The sequence below is a fragment of the Zonotrichia leucophrys genome, chromosome 1, assembly GCF_028769735.1.
Source record: "Zonotrichia leucophrys gambelii isolate GWCS_2022_RI chromosome 1, RI_Zleu_2.0, whole genome shotgun sequence".
Classification (NCBI taxonomy): Eukaryota; Metazoa; Chordata; class Aves; order Passeriformes; family Passerellidae; genus Zonotrichia; species Zonotrichia leucophrys.
The window spans coordinates 31654283-31678063 of record NC_088169.1 but is presented as its reverse complement, the minus strand read 5'-3'; the positions used below and the strand labels follow the sequence as shown (position 1 = coordinate 31678063).

Here is a 23781-nt window from a genome sequence, read left to right as displayed (position 1 = left end):
AAATCAGAAAGTACAGTATCTTGCACAGTATCCTTAGCCCTGCTTGAGCAGTAGTGTTGAACCAGATGACATCCAGGTATCTTTTCCAACCTAAAAAGTTCTATAATGTTATTATTCTTGCCTATAAAAAACAAACATGTATTTCTGAAAAAGATGCGGGAACCTTTTTCTTATTAAAAAAAAAATCTGGAAGAGTTCAAGTGGAATGTTCCTTTCCAAATTCCAATTCTTCTGCCAGTTAAAAAGTTTTACTGGTGCTTTCTCTTCAAGTCTCCTCTCAAGGTCTTAGGTGCCTTAGGATACTTTATAATATTGTAATTTCATTTTTCAATCCATCTTCTCTCTCAAGCATGACTTAAACCTTGGTGTTAGCATACATAATGTATGCCATGACTTCCTTTTTTTTTTTTAAGAGGCTAAAGAAAGAGATTAAGCACTAGTAAGCATTTATATTAATTCCAAGGCACCTTTAGCAAAAGCAGTCACCAGCTTTTTATTTTTGAAATAAAGACTAACTTTTCAGTGTCACCTATCAGAATTCTTTAACGCATGCCTGTTGCTTCCATACTGATATATTACATCCTAGGACTCCTAGGTCATATTATCAAACAAACTGCGGTCCAAAGACTAGAGATAAGCCTTGGAGTCAAGGTAACTGAGTTCTTTCCTTAACTATTTATATGGCTATACCTTACTTTTAAATTTCAGCACCTCAGAGCTTACAAAGCAGAAATGCCTCTCACAAAGCTGAAATGAGCTTTAAAAAAGCTATTTACAAATGCAAATTCATTATGGGTGAATGATGAGCACCTGCCTTACAAAATCAGAAACACTTACACCCTGTTGAGATCTTTAGCCATATTGCTTGGACCTGGCACAGCATCTTCAGGTTTGCGTATGCTGTTAAAGTTGAGACCTTTCTGAACATTTGACTGCTTGGTGTAAAGCTGATACGGAATGTGCGAAAGGAGACGTCCAGCTTTAATGCTGAAACAAAAAAAAAAGGAAAAACCAGTTACTGTTTAAGAAATTTTAAAGTAATCCCAACCTTCTATGCTAAAAGAACCCCCGTATTTGTACCTGTAGTGCCCTCCACAACTCCTTTCTCATCCTTAACTGGATTGAACTGAAAAGTAATTTGTGATTTGGCGACTGATGCAACAAAAGGTATTTGCAAAGATGTGCTGCTGGTCAGTAGTTGACATCCATTTCTCTTTCCAACTGACACACACAAACCCCAAACATTTAATTTACACAAAACAGTCAGAAAATCCTTGCTTAGTGGTCCAGGTTATTCTATCCGAACAATAGTGACTGAGCTTTTTATCATGGAACAAATTAGGGTAGAATTTGAAAGAGGTCAGCTAGGATGCAGTTCACTGTTAAAAATTAACTACTTTTTCCATTCCACAAGGCTAATTACCTCTTCTTGTAAAAAAATCACTGAGGCAAGCTAAGCAGAAGAATAATTTCCAAACAGACCTACCATAAATATCTACAGCCATCATTCCAGTTACTCCTACTGTGTTGCAGTCTATCTCCCTCTTCTTTTTCATCTTCCACTGAAACTGCAATTATACTCGAGTAACTGCTAAATTCCTTAGGGAAGCCACACACTTGGAAGTGAGACAGTCTCGAAAATACAACACTAATCTCCCTACCCCAACAACTGTGGCTGGCAGCAGAGATAACAGCCTTCCAAGCCTACACTTCACCTCTTCTTTGTATGGAATTCTTCATACTGGCTCAGAGACACTGGGACTTCTTCTAGCAGAGGAACCTCTCCCATTTCAAAGCAGATTAGTATTAGCATTTAGTTTTGAAGATTGAACTGGTGTCAGATTTTAAAGATAATTTAGCTCAGTGTTTTTCAGCATCTGAATGCTTTCTCTTGCTCAAATCTGTACTACTATCAAGGGAGCTGGACAGCAGAACAAAAGCCCTTGGGAGCTTTCTGGCTGCAGTTAGAGAGAATATAGTAGGAGATCACATTTCCCAATTAGATAAATTAAAACTAGTTAAGCATATACATATACCTGGTAAGGTTTCTATGGAAATGGAATAGCAAAACAGCCTCAAAAATATATCAATTAAATACTGTTTTATACATTAATATATATCATTCATAAAGGAACATTATTTGCATTAAACACTGCCAAACAGAGTTAAAAATACATCTGGGAGAGTTCCAAAGCTTTCTTGTACACAAAGTGATAATGCAGCAACTGAGTTTTTACAATGCCTGACTTGTCTGTTTCTCAAAACGCCATGTGAACATAGGTGCAGAACCAACTTGGTAATATTTCAGAGTAATTGCTACAATTTCAAGAAGATTAAACAAACCCACATTTATTTAAGAACTTGTTCACAATGTCACAGTTTTAGCTACTGGAGTAGCTGCATTACTAGATAAACAAAGAGTTGTTTTTTTCCAAACTGCATTAACGTGCAGCAATAGGAGTCCTAGTTAAGATGTACCATCCAACATCTTTACCCATTTAACCTTCATTCATAATCATTTCACCTTAATTCATAGTCACTAAAAAATATTAGGTTGGAAAGGACCTCTGGAGGTCCCTAGTCCAAACACCGACCAAAGCGTTACCTTTAAAGTCATATCAGGTTGTCAGGACTAGAAGTCCACACAGATTTTGAGTATCTCCAAAGGCAGAAATTCTACAACCCTTTCTAGGCACCTGTTTCACTGCTTACTCTCTTTTAACTATGAAAAATATTTTTCTTCTAGTCCAACTTTTCTTTGCTGCAACTTGCTGTACATCTTGAAGAAAAATCTGGCTCCACGTCCTTTGTAACCTCCATACAGGTAATGAAAGACAACAATTAGACCCCATCCTACTCCTCCCTCCAAGCAGAACAGAACTTCCTCAGTCTCTTGTAATATATCACATGCTCATATTGGTGGTACTCCTCTGAACTGAACACTGCAGTTGTCAGTACTTTTCTTACTGAAAAGCCCCAAATCTGACACACAACTCCAGATTTAACTTCAGAAATGTTGAGCAAATTGGAAGAAGAACTTGCCTTGATCTGGACTGTGGTCTTGCTAATGCAACCAGCAGCTGTTAGCCTTGATCTCCACAAGGGCACAACTGCAGCTTCATGGTTATCTTTCAGGGTAAGACTTGAGGGTCGTGGTGGATTACAAGGGAGTATCCCTAGCCTGTCTGGTTGCATGGAACTAATTCTGTCTTGCATTCAGGACTCTGCATTTGCTTTGCTGAATTTCATAGAGTTTCTGCCATCCCACTCCTACAGTGTGTTGATGCTCTCCAAAGGGCAGACCTTCTTTACAGTGTATCAACTGTTGCCTTCTAAATCATCCACAAACTTGCTGAAGCCACTTTCCACTGTATCACCAATGTCCATGTTGTAAGTGAAGACAAACTGCATCTGCCTGGTACAAACCCTTCAGCAATGCCCTTTGTGGCTATTTGCTAGTTTGACTCTGAACTGCTGACCACTATGGTGACCAAGGCAGTTGGGCCAGTACTTGCAGCCCACAATCCAATTCCTATCTCCCCAATTTGTCTTCAGTAATGCAACAGGGGACTGCATCAAAAGTGCAACTGCAGTCATAGCAAATGATATCTACTCCTCTCTTTTGCATTTGAAATCCTCATCAGAAAACTAGGTGGCATACCAGAATAGGATTTTTTAAAAAGTATTTTAAATTATTTCCTTCACATTTGTATTAGATTCTTTAGGAAAAATATTCACCTGATTTTAAAATCAAAATAAGGAATCCACAAATACTGGTACCTCATGTTAGTTATCCTCAGTCTCTGAAAAGTGATTACAAATGTCACAGCAATACTCAAATTTGAAAGTCAAGCTCTCAGATAATATGAATTTGGCTTTTACTGCACAACAACCTTTCCACACTACATAATGGTAGTATGGTGTAATGGTGTATTTTTCAAATACAGGAATACTGACTTAGGATGCCTCTAATCCTCTTCATTTGTTGCAAACATGGAGAGGTAGCAAAACACACAATAAGGGGCATGCAGAAAGAATGATTTTGTCACTACAGCAACCACACTATTACTCTGCAACACTGGATTTTGCAACTACTGTTACAGAAGATCTCTATGGGCTACTAACTAAACCAAAATTCTAGAGCTACTTCCATTTAACAATAGCTTTATAAGAGTCTGACTTTAGACCATAGTTCAGAATATGCAAAGCCTTTAATGCAGCAATAAAGTTCTTCACATGCCTTACTATCCTTGTGCAAGCAACTCTGCAGAATCTTATATGGTTTCCATGGCACACTCCAAGTTATGAACATTTCTGGTGTTTTACCTCAATGTCCTTTAGTTGGCTCTCAAAAAAATTAAATTAAATAATAGCCATTATAATGGTGCTATGTCACATTCATTAATCTTTGGAAAGCAGACAGATGCTATAGTGATAAGCACCAATAAAAGACAGGAATTAATCATTCATTTCATTACCAGCAAAGAATTCAAGTCACATGCAATAAGTAAGGAACAGGAGACAAAAAGGAAAAGCCATGTCACTGTATTAGCAGTCCAGAACCTGAACTCAATCTTTTCTGTGCAGAGAATGTGGCAGGTGCCACAGTGAAAAAAGATGGCACGTGATCATGTAATTAAGGACTAAATAATAATATATGCACATAAGAAACAAATCAAAGTTCCACAGACAAACAACTTCCTCATTTTGCAACCTTGGGTGACAAGACCAAAGATCTAACAACACTGTTTTACCAGCAACCTATGACAGCAACATTTTAGGGTAGATTCTTAACCAAACTGAAAAAAATTGCAAACCCATCATATTGCCTACAAGAGAACTGCAGAGGGGCTCTTTACAAGACTGTGTAGTGACAGGACAAGGGGGAACAGCTTGAAGCTGACAGAGGGTGGGTTCTGATCAGGCATTAGAAAGAAAGTCTTTTCTGTGAGGATCGAGAGGCACAGGAACAGATTGCTCAGAGAAGCTGTGGATGCCCCATCCCTGAATGGATGAGGCTTTGAGCAACTTCATCCAAGGTCTAGTGAAAGGTGACCTAATCCATGGTAAGGAGGTTGGAACGAGATGATCTTTAAGGTCCCTTCCAAGTCTATGAAATCAGAAACTCTACATCTACTACACTAATTTTCACCAACTGATCTACTGAGAACATAATTTGGTATCCCATACACAGAGAAGGATTATTTAATCACTGATTATTCTTTAATACTGTTGAGGAGAAGGAAAACAAAAAAAGATGTGGTAGTGAAATTAGCTTCTATTCTAGATTGTGATATGAACTCTGTTCTGTTGAGACAGCGAATTCCCCCATTTCCTTGTGCTCAAACTCATGTATCTGTGTATACTTGGTTCTTCTGACTTATTCTACAGTATAACCTTCTGGAGCCACCATGGAGAACCTGAACACAAGACACCAGAATAAAATTTTAGGAGATTTGACATATCAGGTTCTATTAAGTCTCTACTGAACATGCACAGATTGATCTTTCCAATCTGGTCAAAATCATAGCAAGCTCTAATGGCACCAAAAAAACCAGTCACATAAATAAAAACCACATAAACCATATTCCAAATAAAACCACACCTGTCATCAGTTTTTCAAGTCCTTAAACACAGGGGGTGAGGCCCTAAAAGTGTTGGGAAAAAAAAATAAATCTATCTGAAGTCTTTTCCAAACTGAGTAACTAAAAATGTCTAACTGAAGTTCAAAAACTGACCATAAAGATACATTATATGAAACAGCTGAATACAAAGGACTGAAAATCAGCAAACTGCAAATAAGATTTCACACATGCATTGCAGAATAGTTTCTTGCCTGTTTCTGCTGGTTATCTAGGAAAGAGGCTACTTAAGAATGGCATGTCGCCAGCAGGATAATTTCTAGAACATGTTCCTGCCTGTTCTATTTCCTTTGAGTTCCTCAGATGGAAGAAGAGAGATGCAAGCAACAGTAACTGCCCTGAGCTTGGCTATTGTCTTGATCAAGGACAACTTCAGTGGATTCTATATATTCCAGGCCACGGAGAAACCAAAGAACATAAATATTTTGTAAATAAAATATAGACTTTTTTCTTCCTTTAGTTTTTATTATTTTCTTAGAAAGTCACAACACAATAAATGTTTAAATGGGTTAGTTCCAATTTTATTTTAACACTTTTCAATTGACACACTTCTTTATATACAGATGATATGAAACTTATGCACATGACAGGAGATTTAAAACAATCACATAGTAGTTATTTAACATCCTGAGATGAAGTCTGGTCAATTGGTTAGCTGTTAAATGAAATTAACAGGATAATGTTCAGTTTCCTAATATGCTTAAGACTTTCTCAATGTTCTTGGTGAAGTTTCTTAAAGAACAATCCCTAAGAAGCAAATCTTCAGTGTAACATTTCTACTCAGCCATTCTATGATTGAATTATTTTAAGCTAAACCAAAATCTCAAAATGCAATCTTTAATTTTTTTTCTCTCCAGATTTTTCTTGGTTTCTTTTCCCCCAAAAGGGGAAATCTCCAACTGCAGTAGATGTAAACTTACCTTTCCACGATCCACTCAGGCCGGACTACTTTTTCTCCTTTCAATTCTTTTATTTTGGCATTTGGAAGATTGGTGGCAATAATGTGAGTTGTTTTTGATCTGGAATAGTACACATGGTATTGGCCTCCATGTAACATCATCAGCCGTCTCAATTCATCAGCTGAGGGATCTATAAAATTAAAACCAGAAATATTTCTGTTTAGTGTCAGCAAATACAGTGGGAGAAATAACTTTAATTGATAAATATGATGCCATGGTCAGAAAGAGTACAAACCATTGTTTTACTCTAGAAAAAACCAAGTTCTTCAAAGAACAAATCAGAAAAACATTTGGCAAAAAAATGCAGAAAACTGTGGTTTTGAAAACACTAATTCAAAATGCAAACATTCTACTTGCTTTAGAGGAGCTTCCCACAATATGTATGGAAGAAGGCAGGAAAAAATATTCAAATAGATGTAATGTTAAACTATATAAAAAATGCTTTACACCAACATAATACAAAATTAGATTATCTTTTCACCAGAGTTCAGGAGAATAGTTTCTACCCAGAAGCAACAGAAAATAATTAATATCAGAAGGGTTTAGCAACAGCACAAAATTCCTACTATGTAATTTCTGATGTACTGAAGCAGTTAACTCACTCGTTCCTGACCAGGTTATTCTTGAGTTGTTACAGAGAACAAAGAATACCTTAAAAACCAACAATCTTTCTGATCTGAATTGTTTTAAAAACAGTACTTATTTTGCAAGCAGAGGTGGGGAAAACAAAAGAAAAAAGTGTTAGCTTTGGAAAATGTTTGCAGTGGCATCACACAGACACCAAAAGATTTGGGTCAACACAAACACAATGTTTGAATAGTGAATCTAGCACAAGGTGTTGTTTTTTTAAAGTTGAGCAATACAAGTATGAGGAAAAATTTCTTAAAGGATATAGTTACAATTCCTTTCTGTCAACTCTCAAAATATGTCTAACATTTCATTATTCTTCTAACTTTTAACTAAAAATAGCACACACTTTCTGCAAGTGCTGCCTTTCTTACTCCAGCCTCTTGGACAACCATCTTCTAGAACTCTTTTAAGGGACTAGCTGCTTGAAGAATACACAAATAGGGGATTTTCACTAAAGAAAATGTCTGCATTAAACAACCAGTCCAGATGTATTAATGGTTTAACATATCCACCTTAACCTTTTTCAATCCATTTGAGCCTTGTGCTTAAACCAGCACTAATCTATCCCACAGAAGCTCTATGCATCAGTTACGTAATAATCACAACATTCCTGGCAGAGATCTCTGAATAAGGCTTCTGGGGAGTTTCCAAAAGGTTATTAAGCTGCTTTACAGAAATAACAAGAAGCATGAACATAAGCATGGTAGATTAAAAACCTTACTCCAACTGACATGCACCATCAGTCCATCACAGATGGTCCCTACAATACATAAATGTCTCTTGCTCCTTCTTCCATTATCAGTAGGTTCTGTCTCACACATTATGTCACTCTCAGCAAGAAAACTTTGACATATTCTCCCAAATGTAAATTTAAGGCACACAATCTAACCATCACTAATTTGAAAAATTAATAATTTAGTAAATGTAGGAGAATGGAGGAAATTAAAAGGCTTAATTTCAAATACTAAGATCACAGAAACATGGAAAAGATCTACTCCTATCTCTACGAGTTATGTTATGTAAGTGACACATAACATAAAGCAATATTTATATTCAGAATGTAAATCAGATTTTTTAAACTGAAAATCTTAATAATGAAAAACAACAGAATATACAAAATATATATAGAGTAATTGTCATGTATTTACTTAGCAGCAAATTCATGTGTTTTGCAGTTACTTCCACTCAGGATGGTAAACATGAGAATGACACAATACAGATCCTTAAAAAAACAAAGGTTCACCTGTCAGGCCATTGACGTAGATGGCGACTCCGCTAAAGATACTTGATGAATTTCCATCCCTCTGCTGTTGTATGGCTGAATCCGACCGGAACTGATCCTCCAACTTCTTAACTTTTGCTGACATGTAGCCACCCTAGTTTTTAAATTAAAACAAAACACAACCCATGATGGCAGTCCTATTTCCTAATGTTTACATACAGAAACTGGTCAATTATAAGACTGGAAAGGTAAGGAACATTTCTCCAAAATGTATTTGGTTGACACACAAAAACCAGTTTTTCAAATGAAAAATAGCAAATGCTCCACTATAAACTTACAACATAACTGCATCTTGTTATCAACATGGCAGGATTTATTCCATACTCCTTAATCTTCTTCTTACAGGAAAAGATTCTATATATATATAGAAGATTCTATATATACAAAAACTCTTACAGAATAAAAAGAAAGAAGAAAAAAGGTGATGATGCAAATTTGGGTGCTAAATTGGTGACTCATTGCCTAACAAAACAATGTGGTTCCAAATATTTTCAGTTCTTAAATATACACAGGACAGAAGTATTCTAAATATTGATGTAAATTAGGTGCCTCAGTTATTTGTCCAACTGTAGAGTGGTGGAAACAACTGTAAATAGTTTTCAAATTACTTAGTTTATTTTTTAAATGGTGATTTAAAACTAATCAAGGGTCTGCACTTACTAGTAATGAAATTTAGTGATTATTGTGAACACAGACTTCAAAACCTGGTAATTAAAAATTTCTTTCAAACTTCATTATGTGTTTTCAAGTAAAGCAGAAGGCTTTCGTTTCTAGCGGCCTCTTAGCTTGTAAAACAAAACTGTGACCTCTTTTTAAGCACAGTGTTTATAAAACAGCCACCAGGTTTAGAACATACCCATATTCCCCAGCCATCGCCATCGGCAGCTCGTTTCCGCCATCCACCCCGCCTCATGCTGAAGCTTCTGCAGAGGAAGAACAGTGCTTGATCAATTAAATGTTCATCAGTGCCATTTCAGTGATGGCACTACAGGCCACTTACGGATTAGCACAAAGATTAATTTTTTTCAACCAACTTCACTGAAGTATTTGAGTTTCACACCCAATCTAGAAATGAAAGATCACACAAAAACCTGATTCCTCAGTTTTGCAGCAATGCATACTGTGGTTCCTGTGACACGCCAAAAACCACACACACACCTTTTGCTTTATTCACCCTGAATATTAAAAACTCCTTACAATGTTCCCTGCCCATTACAATTTATTAAATTCTTTCTGGTCCTCATACATCTTCTATTAAAAAAGGAATAATAAAAAGTTCTTAAATACAACTGCTAACATCCACACAAAATATTGTCTGGGTCATGAACAATCTTTTATTTCCTATTTGATACCACAGACATGGTGCAATGCAGGCAGCCACCTCCTGGTATTAGAGACTAGATTAATGGATTTACAATGGAGACACCAATGGATTTACAACTGATTATAAAACATCCAAGCATATGTTGCTGTAATGCAATACATCACATCAAAGCAAAAAACCCAAAGGTGATCTGATGGTCAAAGAAAAGCCAGATGTGTAAGTGACCTAGAATGATCTATAGTTAGGTTTGTGATTTGATTCTTTGGGGCTTTTTATTTGCACTGCTTAATAAATAAATAAAGAAATAAACAAACCCAACCAGCCAAATTGCAGTTCTCTATGCAAAACACTTATCCCTGGACCACAAGCTGAACACAGCCGTGTCCCCAGATGAGCTATTAGTTGGCTAGAACAGAACTCCTGGATAGAAAAAAGCAATGCTTGGACTGTGGCCAACTGTTCACTGCACCCAAGTGATTCATATTTACTATAGCTGCTGTAAAACTGATTTTAGAATATTGATTAATGATGTGGTAAGATCATGAGATCACTGCCTGCTATTACATCACTCACTTTTCAAACAAAATAGTTCTCTAAATAAAAAGACAAAATAGCCTTTTAGATCCATCAGCTCTTAGAGGATCAGCACAAAACTCTGAAACTATAAAAAGGTGACTGTCTTAAGTCTTCTGTTTCATTAAATATTTAATTTATATTTTTTATCCTCCCTAAAAACTATGCAAAACTACAGCAAATAGACAGAAGAAAGTCAACTATTTTTATTTCCATCCTTGTTTTTGAGTCTCTGGACTATCCACAGCATTGTCCAGTAACAAGAGCAGAGAAGCTTCACTCAGTCTCCAGCTTAGCAGAAAGCACATATGGTTGTGGATAGAGATGACAACAACACATTCTGGTCATTTTCCTACCCAGGCCTTCTACTGCACTGTTTTGGAGACTACCTCATTTATAGTATTAACATTCCATTTCTTATGAACCTAGCTGAACACAAGTCCTAGCTTTTGTCTCTTAATTCCCTTTTGTCCTAGAGGACTAAGCAGGCATACTCTGATATGCAGTTAAACCTTGGATCACAAAATACAACACAGCTGCAGCAGAAGTTTTCATAAGTACAATCATTTTCATTGACTACTGCAAATATGCCAGATTAGGCAACCACAGAACTATAGTCAAAGCAGGTAGGAGGTATTTTGAAAAGCTAAGCATCTGTTTTATGTTTCAGGACCTCCACAAACACAGAAAGATCATTATGAACTTGGTTCTGTGCTAACTGTTGCTTGTTACTTGATACACAACCGACATATACGTTGTTGTATGTGCAATTATGAAGATCAATCACTTACCAAGGAGATGAGCTCTACACCAACATCCAAAACAAAGTAAGCCCTTCTCAAATGACTATATTTTCCCTCTAGGTACCTGCATCTCTTACCCACAGACCTGTTTCCATGACATAAGGCCTTCTGAAATTAATTTTTAGTGGTTTGGATTGCATCTAATAGATACCACAGAACTCTTAAGAAGCACTGAAGAAAAAGAGAGGAGATGAGCTAGATGACCACTTAAGATACAAAATTGACTTTTTTCCTGCAAAGGACAGTGTACAGCAAAAATGGCTTGATGACTTCTTTCATATGGAAAATCTGTATTTTTTCATCTGCTGAAGTGTGTTTCACATCCATCACTTCTGGCTAAGAAATTCTTGGAAAAACATAAAAGAGTAAGTTCATGAAAAAAGAAAAGCCATTAATAAAAATGTCATCTAGGTTTTTTAGATACAACAGATATCAGTGTATGAGCTCATAAGAGACACCAGAATCTTAACTGATGATTACTTTCTCCCTCTTAATCAAGGATGACTAAGTCTTAAAGGGTAGCTATGAAAATGGCAGAAGCTCTCTTTTCATAAGGAGCCACATGGAAAGCACAAGTGGCAACAGATACAAGCTCCATGAGGAAGTTTCATCTTGATGGAGAAGAACAGCTTTTAGAGTGAGAACAATCAATGACTGGAACACAGGGACCCAGCAGAGTCCTCATCTCTTGAGATTTTCATGTTGCAACTGGACAGGGCCCCAGAGAACCTCAACCAGGCTTCCCTACCCATTAAAGGTTGGACTAGATACTCTTTAAGGTCACTTCCAATCTGGGCTGCTCTATGATTCTAGGAGTATCAAAGAAAAAACCTCATACAAATATAAACTTTTGCTCTGAAAAAAACAAAGACTGTACAAAATGCATACTCTAAATCACCACAATATCAACGACTGAGAAGACAGGATTTGATAGGTCTTAACTCTGATCCCTATACAACAACATCCTGATTAACTAAAATATCTAATGCCTGATAAATTGAAGAACTGACTTCATAAGAGTAAGCTTTTCTAAAACCTTGAAACATGTTTCATTTTTATTCAGGATACTGGAAGGTGAGGAAGAGAGATCTCTAGTCTGAAAGTGAAGCCAATTAAAATCAGAATCACAGTTACGTGCCTAATTTGGTTACAATTAGAAATCAAACAAAACTACTTAGGTCAAGGTGCTAAAAACATGATGTATCAATTGCTCAGAAGTTGTCTTTCTAGAGCCTACAAAACTAAAGAAGCTAGGCTGTAATGCCTACTTAAAACATCTGATAGTGATTTACCGTTTCCTTAGCAGATGCAATTTTTGACTCAGTCCATTTGAGCCAGTCCACTTAAATTCTGAACACCCAGGTTAGGAACATGGTACTTCAGTGATTACAAGATGTCTCTGGCTCAAGTCTTCCCTTTCAGTGGCACAGATTATTTTTTTAATGCCAATAAGAAAACCTGGGAGACTAGTTTCTCCCTTTATAGTTCCAGGAACTGAATGATGAACCAAGGTTTCTGGACTAAAGAGAAACCTCTCTGCTTAAGACTTCTCCTCACAGTGTGATTTTTTCCTTGAAAATGAAGGTAACCTCTTGCAGCTACCTTGCTGAAACCTAAGGAACAAATGAGCATGAGAAATACCTTGCCCAAGATATATAAAACCAGAGGAAAAGTTAAGCAAGATTTTAAACATGCTCATGGTTCATGAAATAAGAAATATAAGGATGGTATGATGCTCCCCCTACAGGAATCATGATGAAGGGATGAGTAGGAGAAACAGTAAAGAACACCTGAAGGTGGGAAGTAGAGGAGGTGCGGGTGGGTAGAAATCAAGACAGAGGACTTCAAACAGCCATCACAAACAAGCCAATTTCAGAGTTCATCTTTCTTGTAGTTCTTTCTTAAAGTATCTAACTTGTTTCAGGACAGTTTTCTCCGTTTGCACAAATTCATTAACGCCGCTAAGGGACCAACCCAGACCAAAACCACCACAGTATTATGGGGAAAAAAGATTGGGAGCTCAGATCTGTATTCTGCAATGACTCTGCAAGAAGTGATCATGGATCATCATGAGCCTTTTAATTCCAGTGCAGTACTAGTCCCTGCTTCTGTCATACATTTCAGCAATCTCTCTGCCAAGCATATACACAGTGCAGAGGTATTTTTGCTACCTCTTCAAGTAGCCAACTTGAATCTGGCAGAATATAAACTTTATGGTTCTGTCCTACAAGAAAACATATGAACTATTTCCAAAGACAAAATGAGGCAGCACTGTGACTCAACAAATAACCCTGCCAAGGTTGTGTCTAAATGCATCACACAAGTAATGTTCCATCCAGATAATCCAATTTTTGGTAACTGAAAGCTGTATGGAAGTATAACACACTGTAACAGCTAGTCTGCATTTCTGACCAGAGCAGACATCCTGCCATTGTCCTCTGATGCAAAAGAACTTGATTTATTTAACATATTCACATGCCACAAGCCTATATAAAAGGTGTAACTCCAGCAGAAATATGGGCGTCTCGGGCCACTGCTAATGAGTATCAGAATCTTGTCCTTGAACTCTAGATTGAATTCATGCCAGCTCAGCAGGGCTTAGAAGCTTTTTCCATCAAGTGGGTATTCTGTGGCTTGTTTGAGTTTCATGCCTCTACATTCCACCTCCCACATCAAACTCACCACTCTGCTTGGCACTAGTCCTCCAGCTCTTTTAAGCAAAGAACTATCTTACGTGTTTATACATTTCTAAGCGCAAGAGTCTTACTCCTGGCTGAGTCTTCTGGAAAAGAGCTGCTGCTATAGGGTAGAAAACTATTTTTTTATCACATATTTAAGAAGTCCAGAATCCAGCAAAAAGAACTTACACAAGAGAGTCAAAAGCTTTTTTAAAGATACTATATGCTTAAATCCCTGTGATTTCAGACAATTCAGGTTTAGCACTACTATTCTATACTAAAATTACTAATTAGTACATTGCAAAGCAACTGAATTTTATTCTAGGAGAGAAATAAAGTTTCAGGGTGAAGTTTCATAAGAAGTTTGAGTCAACTTGTTGGCTGACTGCTACCAAAAGGGATGATTCTGCTCTTCAGCCTCTGCTGGCCTAACAGGCTTTATCCCTTCTTCCCAAGCTCATACAACCCCTACATTCACACTGGTGCTATGTGCAGTTCAGCTCACTAAATCAACATAAAATTGACATAATTCTATGGTTTAGCTTTCCCCAAGTTTAGCAAGATGAAGTGACTTACAAAAGCACCAGATAAAGCCAAAGCAGACAGGCAAAAAGAGAGGAATGGATGGGATCTTAAAATTATCTTAGTGATTTCTAGAAACCAACTTTTGGGTCATGACTATAACTAATGGCAATGCAGATACAGAGTTCTAATGAGCTGGCTACTCACTAAGGAGGGCTGCTTATGCTTTTTCCCCTGCAATAAACCAAAGGGATAGGCTACCTTACCTTTTCCATACAGTAAAGGCTTTAAAAAACAGTTACAATCAAGCAGCTCCACATTGTCCCCACAGGATAAGCACTAACTGCAAGTGTCTGATGTTACAGGGCCAACCAGCAAGTTCTGTTTTGCAGTTCAATCTTTGGTGATATTTTAAATAAAGAGAAATGAAATTAGATGAAGGACACTTGAACCAATAGCTATCCACAAAAACACCCAACACCATCTCCATGTCCTGTAATTAAAGATAAGAGTGTAAATTAGGAAAGAACAAACTTCAAAATCTTGGGCAATTAAAATATTAGAAAACAGTATGAGAAATTTAGAAATACCATTTGTCTAAAATATGAGCATCCATGGCATCCATACAACTCACTTAAAACATGGAAAAACTTCCAAGTCCTGCAGAAGAAACTCTTCATGAGCAGATAACTATTCTAAAATGGTGTTCTGTGCATACTTTCATTTGAGGTTGACAGCAAAGAAATGATACTCTGAGAACTTCCAGTTCAATCAGTGCCCCAGAAAGAGAACTCTTTGCTAAACTAATCCAGCTTCCAAACTGACTATTTTTGCAACTCAAAATGTTCTCTATTTCAGATCAGTTTCTCATGATCAGTACAATCATTTACACTTGTGTGTAAATACTTTACACACAAGTAACAACTAAGAAATATAAATTTCTTTTACTGGCTAAACCTCACAATAATACGAAAAGCAGCTGTACAGCAGATAACTGTAACAACTTTATACCAGAGTTGTACAAGACAAAAGTCTTTATATCTTGTTACAACTAACATGGGAGTCTGGGACAGACAATTGTTTTACTTGTCACAACTTGAGGAAGCCTGAGCATGAGGTCCAGAAACCAGGATCACTGTACAATCCACACGAGCTTTGAACAATCTCTTTTCAAGGTATCAGTTTTGCTTTCATACATGGCATTTGAGATGGCTAATTCTTTGAAAAATAGGAAGGCAGATTTAACTTGAAACCAACTGTCAATTTCCTTCTAGGAATAACACTCAGTAACATCTACAGTTCATTTATAGCTTGTCACAAGTAGTGGTTTAACCTGGTTTTTCCTTTTGCTTACAGAAGACTGGCCTCCAGTTTCAACATTTCTGCATTTTTTGGTTAAGTCATGACCTCCCCAGCCCCTTCAGAGTTCTCCAGTGATGAAAGCTTTTCTTCACAAATGTTCATTGCTGTGTGTAACCAGGCAGCTCAATTCACTTTCTAGTTCAAGTATCACTTCTTTCACACAAGGGTTCTTCGTGCCACAAAACAATGATAAGATTCAGCAAACTTCATCAACTGGCTTCATCAGTTCTTTTCTGTGCTTAAATTCTTTTGGGGCTTCAACCCCAAGAGGACTTGGCACATTCATAATCTTTACGCCAGGTTCTAAGTGCCTAGAATCCTGAATAAAAACCATTAAGTAAAATCAAAATAAGAAACTTAATTGGTGAAATTAGGACTCTAAATACCAACACAGTGAAGGGATTATAAATCACCAAAAGGAAATGCTCTCTTGGACTTGAGTATCCAAAACAATAAACAAGATGAACTTATGAGCTGCATAGTCTTCCTCCAATCCCCTCTGTTTAGCTACCTTTAATATTTGAGAATGGAGAATGATGTCTCTTTTTTCTGTGAAAATGAAGACTGGGATGTTAGTTTTTTACCTAATAATCAACAGAACTTGTTTAGAAGGTTTTTGGTTTGTGCACTCAGTATGACAATCCAGTCCCACAAATCCTGCCTTCCCTAAGCAGTCTATGCTAAAGCATAGGCCAAGAAGTCAGTAGGTAGCGTAAGAAAACCCATGATCACTACTCCCAAATAATTAGAAGAGTCGCTATTGCTGAATGATTAATTACTTTCCAAGACTTTCCAGGCACAACTGAAACATCCTTGTAAAGCTAAAGAAAAACTTAACAAGGCAGAAAAAGTGGGTAAATGGAGGTGTAATTATTCAAAAATAACTGCAAAATTTTTCATGAGGTGATCAAAGCAAGGAATCTGTGGATGCTCTGAATTTATTAACATCAAATTCAGAGGAACTGTGCTTGTGAAAACCTGATATATACTACTTTCAGCTTCTCCAGACTTCAGCCCAGGAGATGGGTAAATCCTTCAGAAGAGACTGCATCTTTTTGACTGAATTTAGGTATTTGACTACACCCATGTGCATGGGTATCAGTATGGATGTGCACACACAACAAACTGATCTTTGTTGCTGACCAGTGTGAGTGCTGGCTACCCAGACTGACCCCTCTGGCAGTAGTGAATGGCACAGAAACAAATCCCTACTCTGGGCCAGCACTGCAAGCAGTGTAATCAGAGAGTACATGTGGTTTAACAAGGCCAAGCTCAAGGTGCTGCACCTGGTGGGGGGCAACCTCTGGAATCAATACAGGCTGTGGAATGAGCAGATGGAGAGCAGCCCTGAAGGACTTGGGGCTGCTGGTGGCTGGGAGGCTGGACATGACCCAGCAAGCCAATCACACCCTGGGCTGCATCCAAAGCAGCGTGGGCAGCAGGGTGAGAAAGGGGATTCTGCCCCTCTGCTCTGGTGAGACCCCACCAGGGGTGCTGTGTCCAGCTCGGGTCCCAGCACAGGAAGGACATGGACCTGTTGGAACAAGTCCAGACAAGAGGCACCAGGATGATCAGAGAGATGGAGAACCTCTGCTGTGACGAGAAGCTGAGAGAACTGGGATTATTCAGCCTGGAGAAGAGAAGGCTTCAGGGTGATGTAATTGTGATCTTCCAGTATGTGAAGGGAGAATACAAGAAAAAAGGAGAGAGAATATTACAAGAACAGGTAGAGACAGAAAAAGAGGGAATGGCTTCAAACTGAGAGTAGGTTTAAATCAGATATTAGGAAGAAATTCTCTCCTGTAAGGGTGGTCAGGCACTGGAACAAGCTACCCACAAAACTGTGGATGTCCCATCCCTGGAAGTCCACAAGAGCAGCTTGGATGGAGCTCTAAGCAGCCTGGCCTAGTGGAAGGGGTCCCTGCACATGACAGGGAGCTGGAGCCAGATGACCTTTACGGTTCTTTGCAACCCTGACTATTCCATGATGACACTGGGGGTTTTTTAGGAGATGTGCCCAAGGCAGTTGTGCTTTATGGTCAATCCAATATTATCACTGAGCAAGTGTTGATCCTGCCAAGCTTTTCAGGGAAAATGAGAAAGAAGGCATCTACTTTGCAAATGGTAGATGATGTCAGATACTAAGGAGGACTCTTTACCCATGTATGGGCAGCAAAACTCTAAGAACTCAACAACTTCACCAGCAAAAGCATTGATAACTACAGATTCAGTGTTGAAATAGGTAGATCTTCTGTTCATAGCAGTGTTTGAATGACATTACCTAATTTCAACTGACACTGCACAGTCAAGTTCCCAAATGCTTTTCTGACATCGCCTTTGAGAGTTTCAAAGCTGCAAAATCTTTTTTGAAGTCAAATCTTCACAACATAAGGCTTCTATACTTAGCCTTGAAGCTTCAAGTTTCTACTCAAGTTTTCTACAGCTTTCTTTAGTCCACAGATATTACTTTTTTTCATCAACTCAGACCAACAAGACTAGGAAGCATCAGATGAAACTAGCAAGTGGAGAGATCAAAAGAAATGGAAATATTTTTTAATCTATAGCCTACTTTATTTGAAGATTATCTGACACTGGATACCAAGGATGCTAAAAGTCCAGATCTGTTCAACAGATAAATGGAATAAAAACATATTCTCTTTTTTTTAAGGCAACAAACTACAGAAGCTCAGAACCCAAAGGGAAAGTATTTTAGTGTGTTTGCTTTTTGTTAACAAAACAAACTTCTGATCTGACCCAACATGTTATCAAGTTTCCTTCTAGATTCAGAGAAAAATAAGAAGAGCACCATGTTTCTGTATTTTCCAGGAAAAATACAGGGAAAAACCAAAAATGTTCTAATTCTTCAAGATCATTTAATTTAAACTCAAATGTGAATTGCGTTCTTGGCCTGTACTGGTTCTAAGTCGGTATTTTAAGCACCTCTGACATAAAACCAGCAATGTTACACTGCTGCTTAGTGGAGACAGATCAATACAAAATGGCTACAGAGCAAAAAATGGCCTATTGCAAACAAATGCTACAATTTTAAAACTTGGGTAAAAAAATCAATATAGAAGTTACAGGAAGGGGCAACACTTAAAACTTCAAATCAGCCAGAAATTACAGTAAAAAGTCATTACAACCTTACCTCTCCCCTACTACTGGTTTATTAAGAGGATTCCTGGAACTGCTTACAAAATAATGCAATTAGAGAATGAAAATCAAGGAATTATGACTGAAAAGGCAGTATTAGAGCTGAGTGCTCTAATGTTTCCTGAAAACAACAAGCAGATCCAGAAATCAGGAACAGTATCCTTTCAATATAAATTATTTTAGTTCTTTACTTCAACAGGGAGTTGCATTGAATTTCACAGAATGGTAAAATACACTACTTGGGAAACTGCTCTAATCATTTACCTTACATGCCATGGGGTCAGGGGCTTTCCTGTTTGTAAAAATTAATAGCAATTCCATTACTTCCTTTAAAAAGCAACAGCTCCTAGGTTTCCCAGATAACCTCAGTGGAGCACAACCATTTGTTCATGATGCCAACTCATCATGCCCTGCACAAACACCTGATGTGAGCCAGCTCAAAGAGGTGAAGTCATGTACATGGTGGGCAGAACTTTATTTCACTTTGGACATTCACTGACAACTAGAACCTGAACAAAACATACCATCAACAGTCCCCAGGATTCTGCCAAAATACACCACATACCTCACCTTACCAGAAGATTGCCAATCTCTACGTTGATATGGAAAAACCTTAGAGTAGTTCTTGATCCTGCTCTGCACAGCTTTCTTGCTTTGGCATTCAAACCAATCCGCTTGTGTTTGCAAGAATGACTCTGCAAGGTACCTGAGCAGTGTCTTCTCCTAAGGGAAACCACCTTTCTCTTTTCCAGGGTTATTTACTTACATAAATCAAGACACTGAAGAGATGTGCACTACTTGAGGCAAACCAAATAAGGAGGTTACAACCAAGAATTCCATTACACTGGGACTTGAGTAAAGTATTTATATAGAGCTGGGAACGGAAAAGCAAAACCAACAGAAGAGTTAACCACAGCATGGCTAAGCTTTACTTCTGCAAGTAACTGAATTTCAAGTCACCAGTTCCAGCACTACCAAATAGGCAGGATACCAGCTGGGAAACCTGAAACTCTGAGATAGGAAAGGAGTAGCTTTAGCCAAGAGCTAGCACTGAAATTCAGGGACCACAGTCTGCCTAGGCATTTAAAGCAAAGAATATGGAATATACAATCCTTGCTATGGGTATACCAAACTAAAATTACCTCCTAGGGGAATTTCATGGTCACGGATTCCTTAGCTACAATAGCAGCAGACCTTAAGTCAATTTTGAAATAAAAGCCACAGGAATGGAAGTTATCATTCCAGCCCAGAATTCAGGGCTGTTCTGCACACTCACCTCTCTTCTGCTGAACACTGAGAAAGAAGCCTTTCCTAATTCTGACTTCTATCTTATGAGAACCAGATATTCCACATGAAATACAGAGTGAGGGGATCACAGACATGGCAGACCCCCTTCCCTAAAAACATCTGTGTGTCCAATGAAATGCTGTCTGGCTTCCATATCAGAGTAAAAAGCTGCTCTTGGGGCAGAGCACTACAGATACCTGTTAGACAAAGACACTTCCACAAGTACACTGTACGACACATGTCTAAGAATTCCTCATGATTTTTAAGGCTTGCTCTCTTACTTCCAACTTTTTCTGCAATTCCATGGCTACTCATTTCTACTTGTTTCCAATTTTTTCCTCATTTTGCTATGCTTAGGTAAACATGTGGGACTATCACCAAATGAATCTACATTATATTCTTGATGAAGGGTTTTAACATTTGGATATTTAGCTTCCTTGTTATATATACACCAGGCAAACCTCCTAAGAGCTGACAGAAATCTCAGTGATAATATACCCCTTTAATTAAAAAAGAAAAATGTTGAATTAAAAAAACCCTCCATTTTCTATGAAATAAATAATAGCTAACAAATTAAATGAGGAGAGCACATAGCAGGGTCAGGCAAGTTATTTTTTTCCTGCTTGTCCTGAGTTATTAAAAGAAAGTCTGTGTAATCACATGAATTTTTTTCTACCTACTCAAAACCATATTTAATTTTTTTTTTTTATCTCTCTAGTAAATGAAAGGGATGGTAGAAAGATTGAAAATTTGTCATAAAAATTCTTTCAAGAAGTCATATGGGTCAAGGGATCAGAAACAACTAATGAAAAGTGGCACTCTGTTACAGCACACTATCACTGCACCAGAACAGGCTGTACCAGAGTGTGTGTACTATTCCGAAAGATGGACTGGTCCTTGGTTTGAAGGGCTCATTACTAAATAATGTACTGAAAAAAACACATATTGCTTTGAACAACCACTTTACAATTAAGGCTTGAAATATACTAATGAAGTCTTCCTATTAGCACTTTGCCGTTTAAAAAAAAAAAATCTTTCTTCAAGCAGTTAAACATGAGTGAGTCACAAGGTAGGTGTCTGCTCTGTGCCTCCACTAACACTGTCCTACCAGTGACCTCCAGTGTGACAGCTTGGGATTATTTACTAACAGGGATTTGGTACTTTATCCAGCAGAAGAAATGGACTGAATGAAAGACCAATATGGTGGGAATGGGTAATAACTACATGCTTGAAGGCAAGATGGCAAGGAATTTGTCAGAGATTTGGATTTCTGTCTGATCTTGGATTTCATTTGTGTTAAATGTCATAAACCTTGGTAAAACAGGACTATTCTGGAAACAAATTTTAGCTGTAACTTCTTGCAACTAATGGTTATTAGGTAACTGCTCTAGCCAGATCTATTTGAACAACAATTGCATCTAAATGAAGAAAGAATTCAGATTATAAAATTAAAGCCCCCTGGTTTTGCCTCTTTGGATTATGGTGTCAAATTTGAGGTAGGACCTGGATTTTAGATCAAGATGCACAACAAACATCAACTCATCTTTTCATTAAGACAGTTATTAACACAAGCCAAGTACTCACAGCCCTGACATTCTGAAAACTGTGATCTAAATTTTAAAGCATCAGAAATAATGGAATATTACAGCACAAAAAACCCAGAGTTTCTACTCAGAAGACCCAGACGTGCTGGTGATACGATGTTCCTCTTCCTTCTTAAGGTTAACATGCTATTAAAGCCCATTTCCCATCAGGGGCTTTTAGCTCAGTATCACAGGTCAAGTCAATGGTAACTGCAGAGCAAAAAGCATCAAAATCAGAGGGGAAGGGGTCAAGATGTGAACACATCAGTCCCTCAGTGTTGGCAAGCACAGGCTTACTCATCAAGCACAGGTCCTCCCTCTTCCCCTCGGCACACCAGTTAAACCCAGCACTATTGCTCAGCAAAAGCAACTTGTGACAAACACTACGGGAAACCGCAGACCAGATCGGCGCAGCCACAGCGCGGGGAGCGTTCCGGAGGGCACGGCCGCGCCAGGGCTCGGGCTTCCCCTCTCCTCCCGCTGCAGCTCATTTCCCTGCAGTGACCCCTCCGCGCTGGCACAACGCTGTGGCACAGCCCCGCTCTCCCCGCCTCTGCCTGGGGGACCCGTGTTGTGTCTGCAGCGCAGGCCCCATGTGACACACACAGACGCACGGACAAGACAGACAGACAGACAGACGCACAGGTGCGGGGAGGGGCGGGTGACCCGGACACGCGCACACCTGGCGCGCCCCCGCGGCGCCTCGCGGCGCGCACGGGCTCTGTCCCCGCGTCCCCTCCGCCCTCCCGCGCGGGCAGCCAGGCCCCCGCGCGCCGGTTACATAACGCCGCGCGCCGTTCCCCTCTGCCTTCCCTTCCCCCCGTTCCCGCGCCGGGAACAGAACGGGGAAGGCCCAGGCCGCGGGCCCAGGGAGGGGCTGGGAGACAGGGCAGCGGCTGCGGGCCCAGCGTCTGCCCCCCTCTCCCCTCCCTTCCTCCTTGCCTTCCTTCTCCCCGTCCCCGAGCCACCCCTCGCACGTCCCTCCCGCCATGGGTCCGCCGCGCCGTGGGGGGGAAGGCGCCCGCTCCGCCACCGCTCACCTTCTGCCGCGTCCCAGACACACATTCCCGGGAGCGCCGCCGCTGCCTCCTGCCCTGCCGGGCCGTGCGTGTTGTGTGTCTGTGGGGCTTCACATCGCGGCTCCCCCTCCGGCACGGACGGACGGACGAACGGAGGGACGCACGCAACCGTCGCCTCCTGCCCGCCTTCTTCTTCCTCCTCCTCCCCAGCGCCGGCCGCTCTCTCTCTCTCTCCCCTCCCTCCTTCTCTCTCCCCGCACCTCGCTCGGTGTCCCCGGCACGGCCCCTCCTCCACCCCCACCCCTTCCCTTCCCGCGAGCGCGTCACGGGAGAGTCTCGCGCCACCAACCCGCCGCCGCCGCGCGGTCAACAAACGGCGCGCGCCGGCCCGGGCAGGGCCCCTGGGCCGCGGCGCCCCCTAGCGGCCCGCCCGCAGGGAGACAGGCGCCCGCCGCCGGCGGCGCACGTGACGGCGGGGAGGGGCGGGGCGGGGCGCGGCGCGAGACCTCGCGCGCCTCCCCAGGCGCGCGGGCGGGCTGTGCCGGGCGCGGGGCAGCGGCGCCCCCTGGCGGCCCAACGGGAGCGCCGCAAGCAGGGCGGGCGGGGACTCGGTGTCGGGACCGAAGGCCGGCCCCGGGGAGTGCCGTGCCCAGAACAGCCCGGAGCTGCCGCTCGCGGGGACCGCCCTACAGCCAGGACGCGGCTGGGGAAGGCCCGAGTGGGATTGTGGCGGTGGTTGCCCCCGTCCCTGATCGGGCTGGGGCCTCCTGGACGAACTGGAGCTGAGCCAGGTTCGGGCCTCGCCACCCTCGCTGTAGAAGGGCTTTCTTCCACAGGAGAAGGGCCTGCTTGTTCCACTCGATACAGGAATATCACCCACTGGCTCTTCCCATGTGATTCTGCATTTTTTAATTGCAGAAGCACAGAATCTTTTAGATTGGCAAAGAATTCCAGGATTGTCAAG

The 23781-nt window shown here is 40.2% G+C and overlaps 1 protein-coding gene across 1 annotated transcript in view; it reads right to left on the bottom strand.

Moving 5' to 3' along the window:
* The window catches only part of REV1 (REV1 DNA directed polymerase), a 54665-nt gene extending 31634 nt beyond the window's left edge, over nucleotides 1-23031 (bottom strand). The window contains exons 1-5 of the mRNA XM_064710780.1: nucleotides 22839-23031; nucleotides 9370-9436; nucleotides 8475-8607; nucleotides 6563-6731; nucleotides 838-987 (exon numbers count right to left, since the gene is read on the bottom strand). Coding sequence (XP_064566850.1) covers nucleotides 838-987; nucleotides 6563-6731; nucleotides 8475-8607; nucleotides 9370-9426 — 509 coding nt within the window. The 5' untranslated portion in view covers nucleotides 9427-9436; nucleotides 22839-23031. The remainder of the gene's footprint in view (nucleotides 1-837; nucleotides 988-6562; nucleotides 6732-8474; nucleotides 8608-9369; nucleotides 9437-22838) is intronic.
* Between the last annotated feature and the right edge of the window lie 750 nt (nucleotides 23032-23781).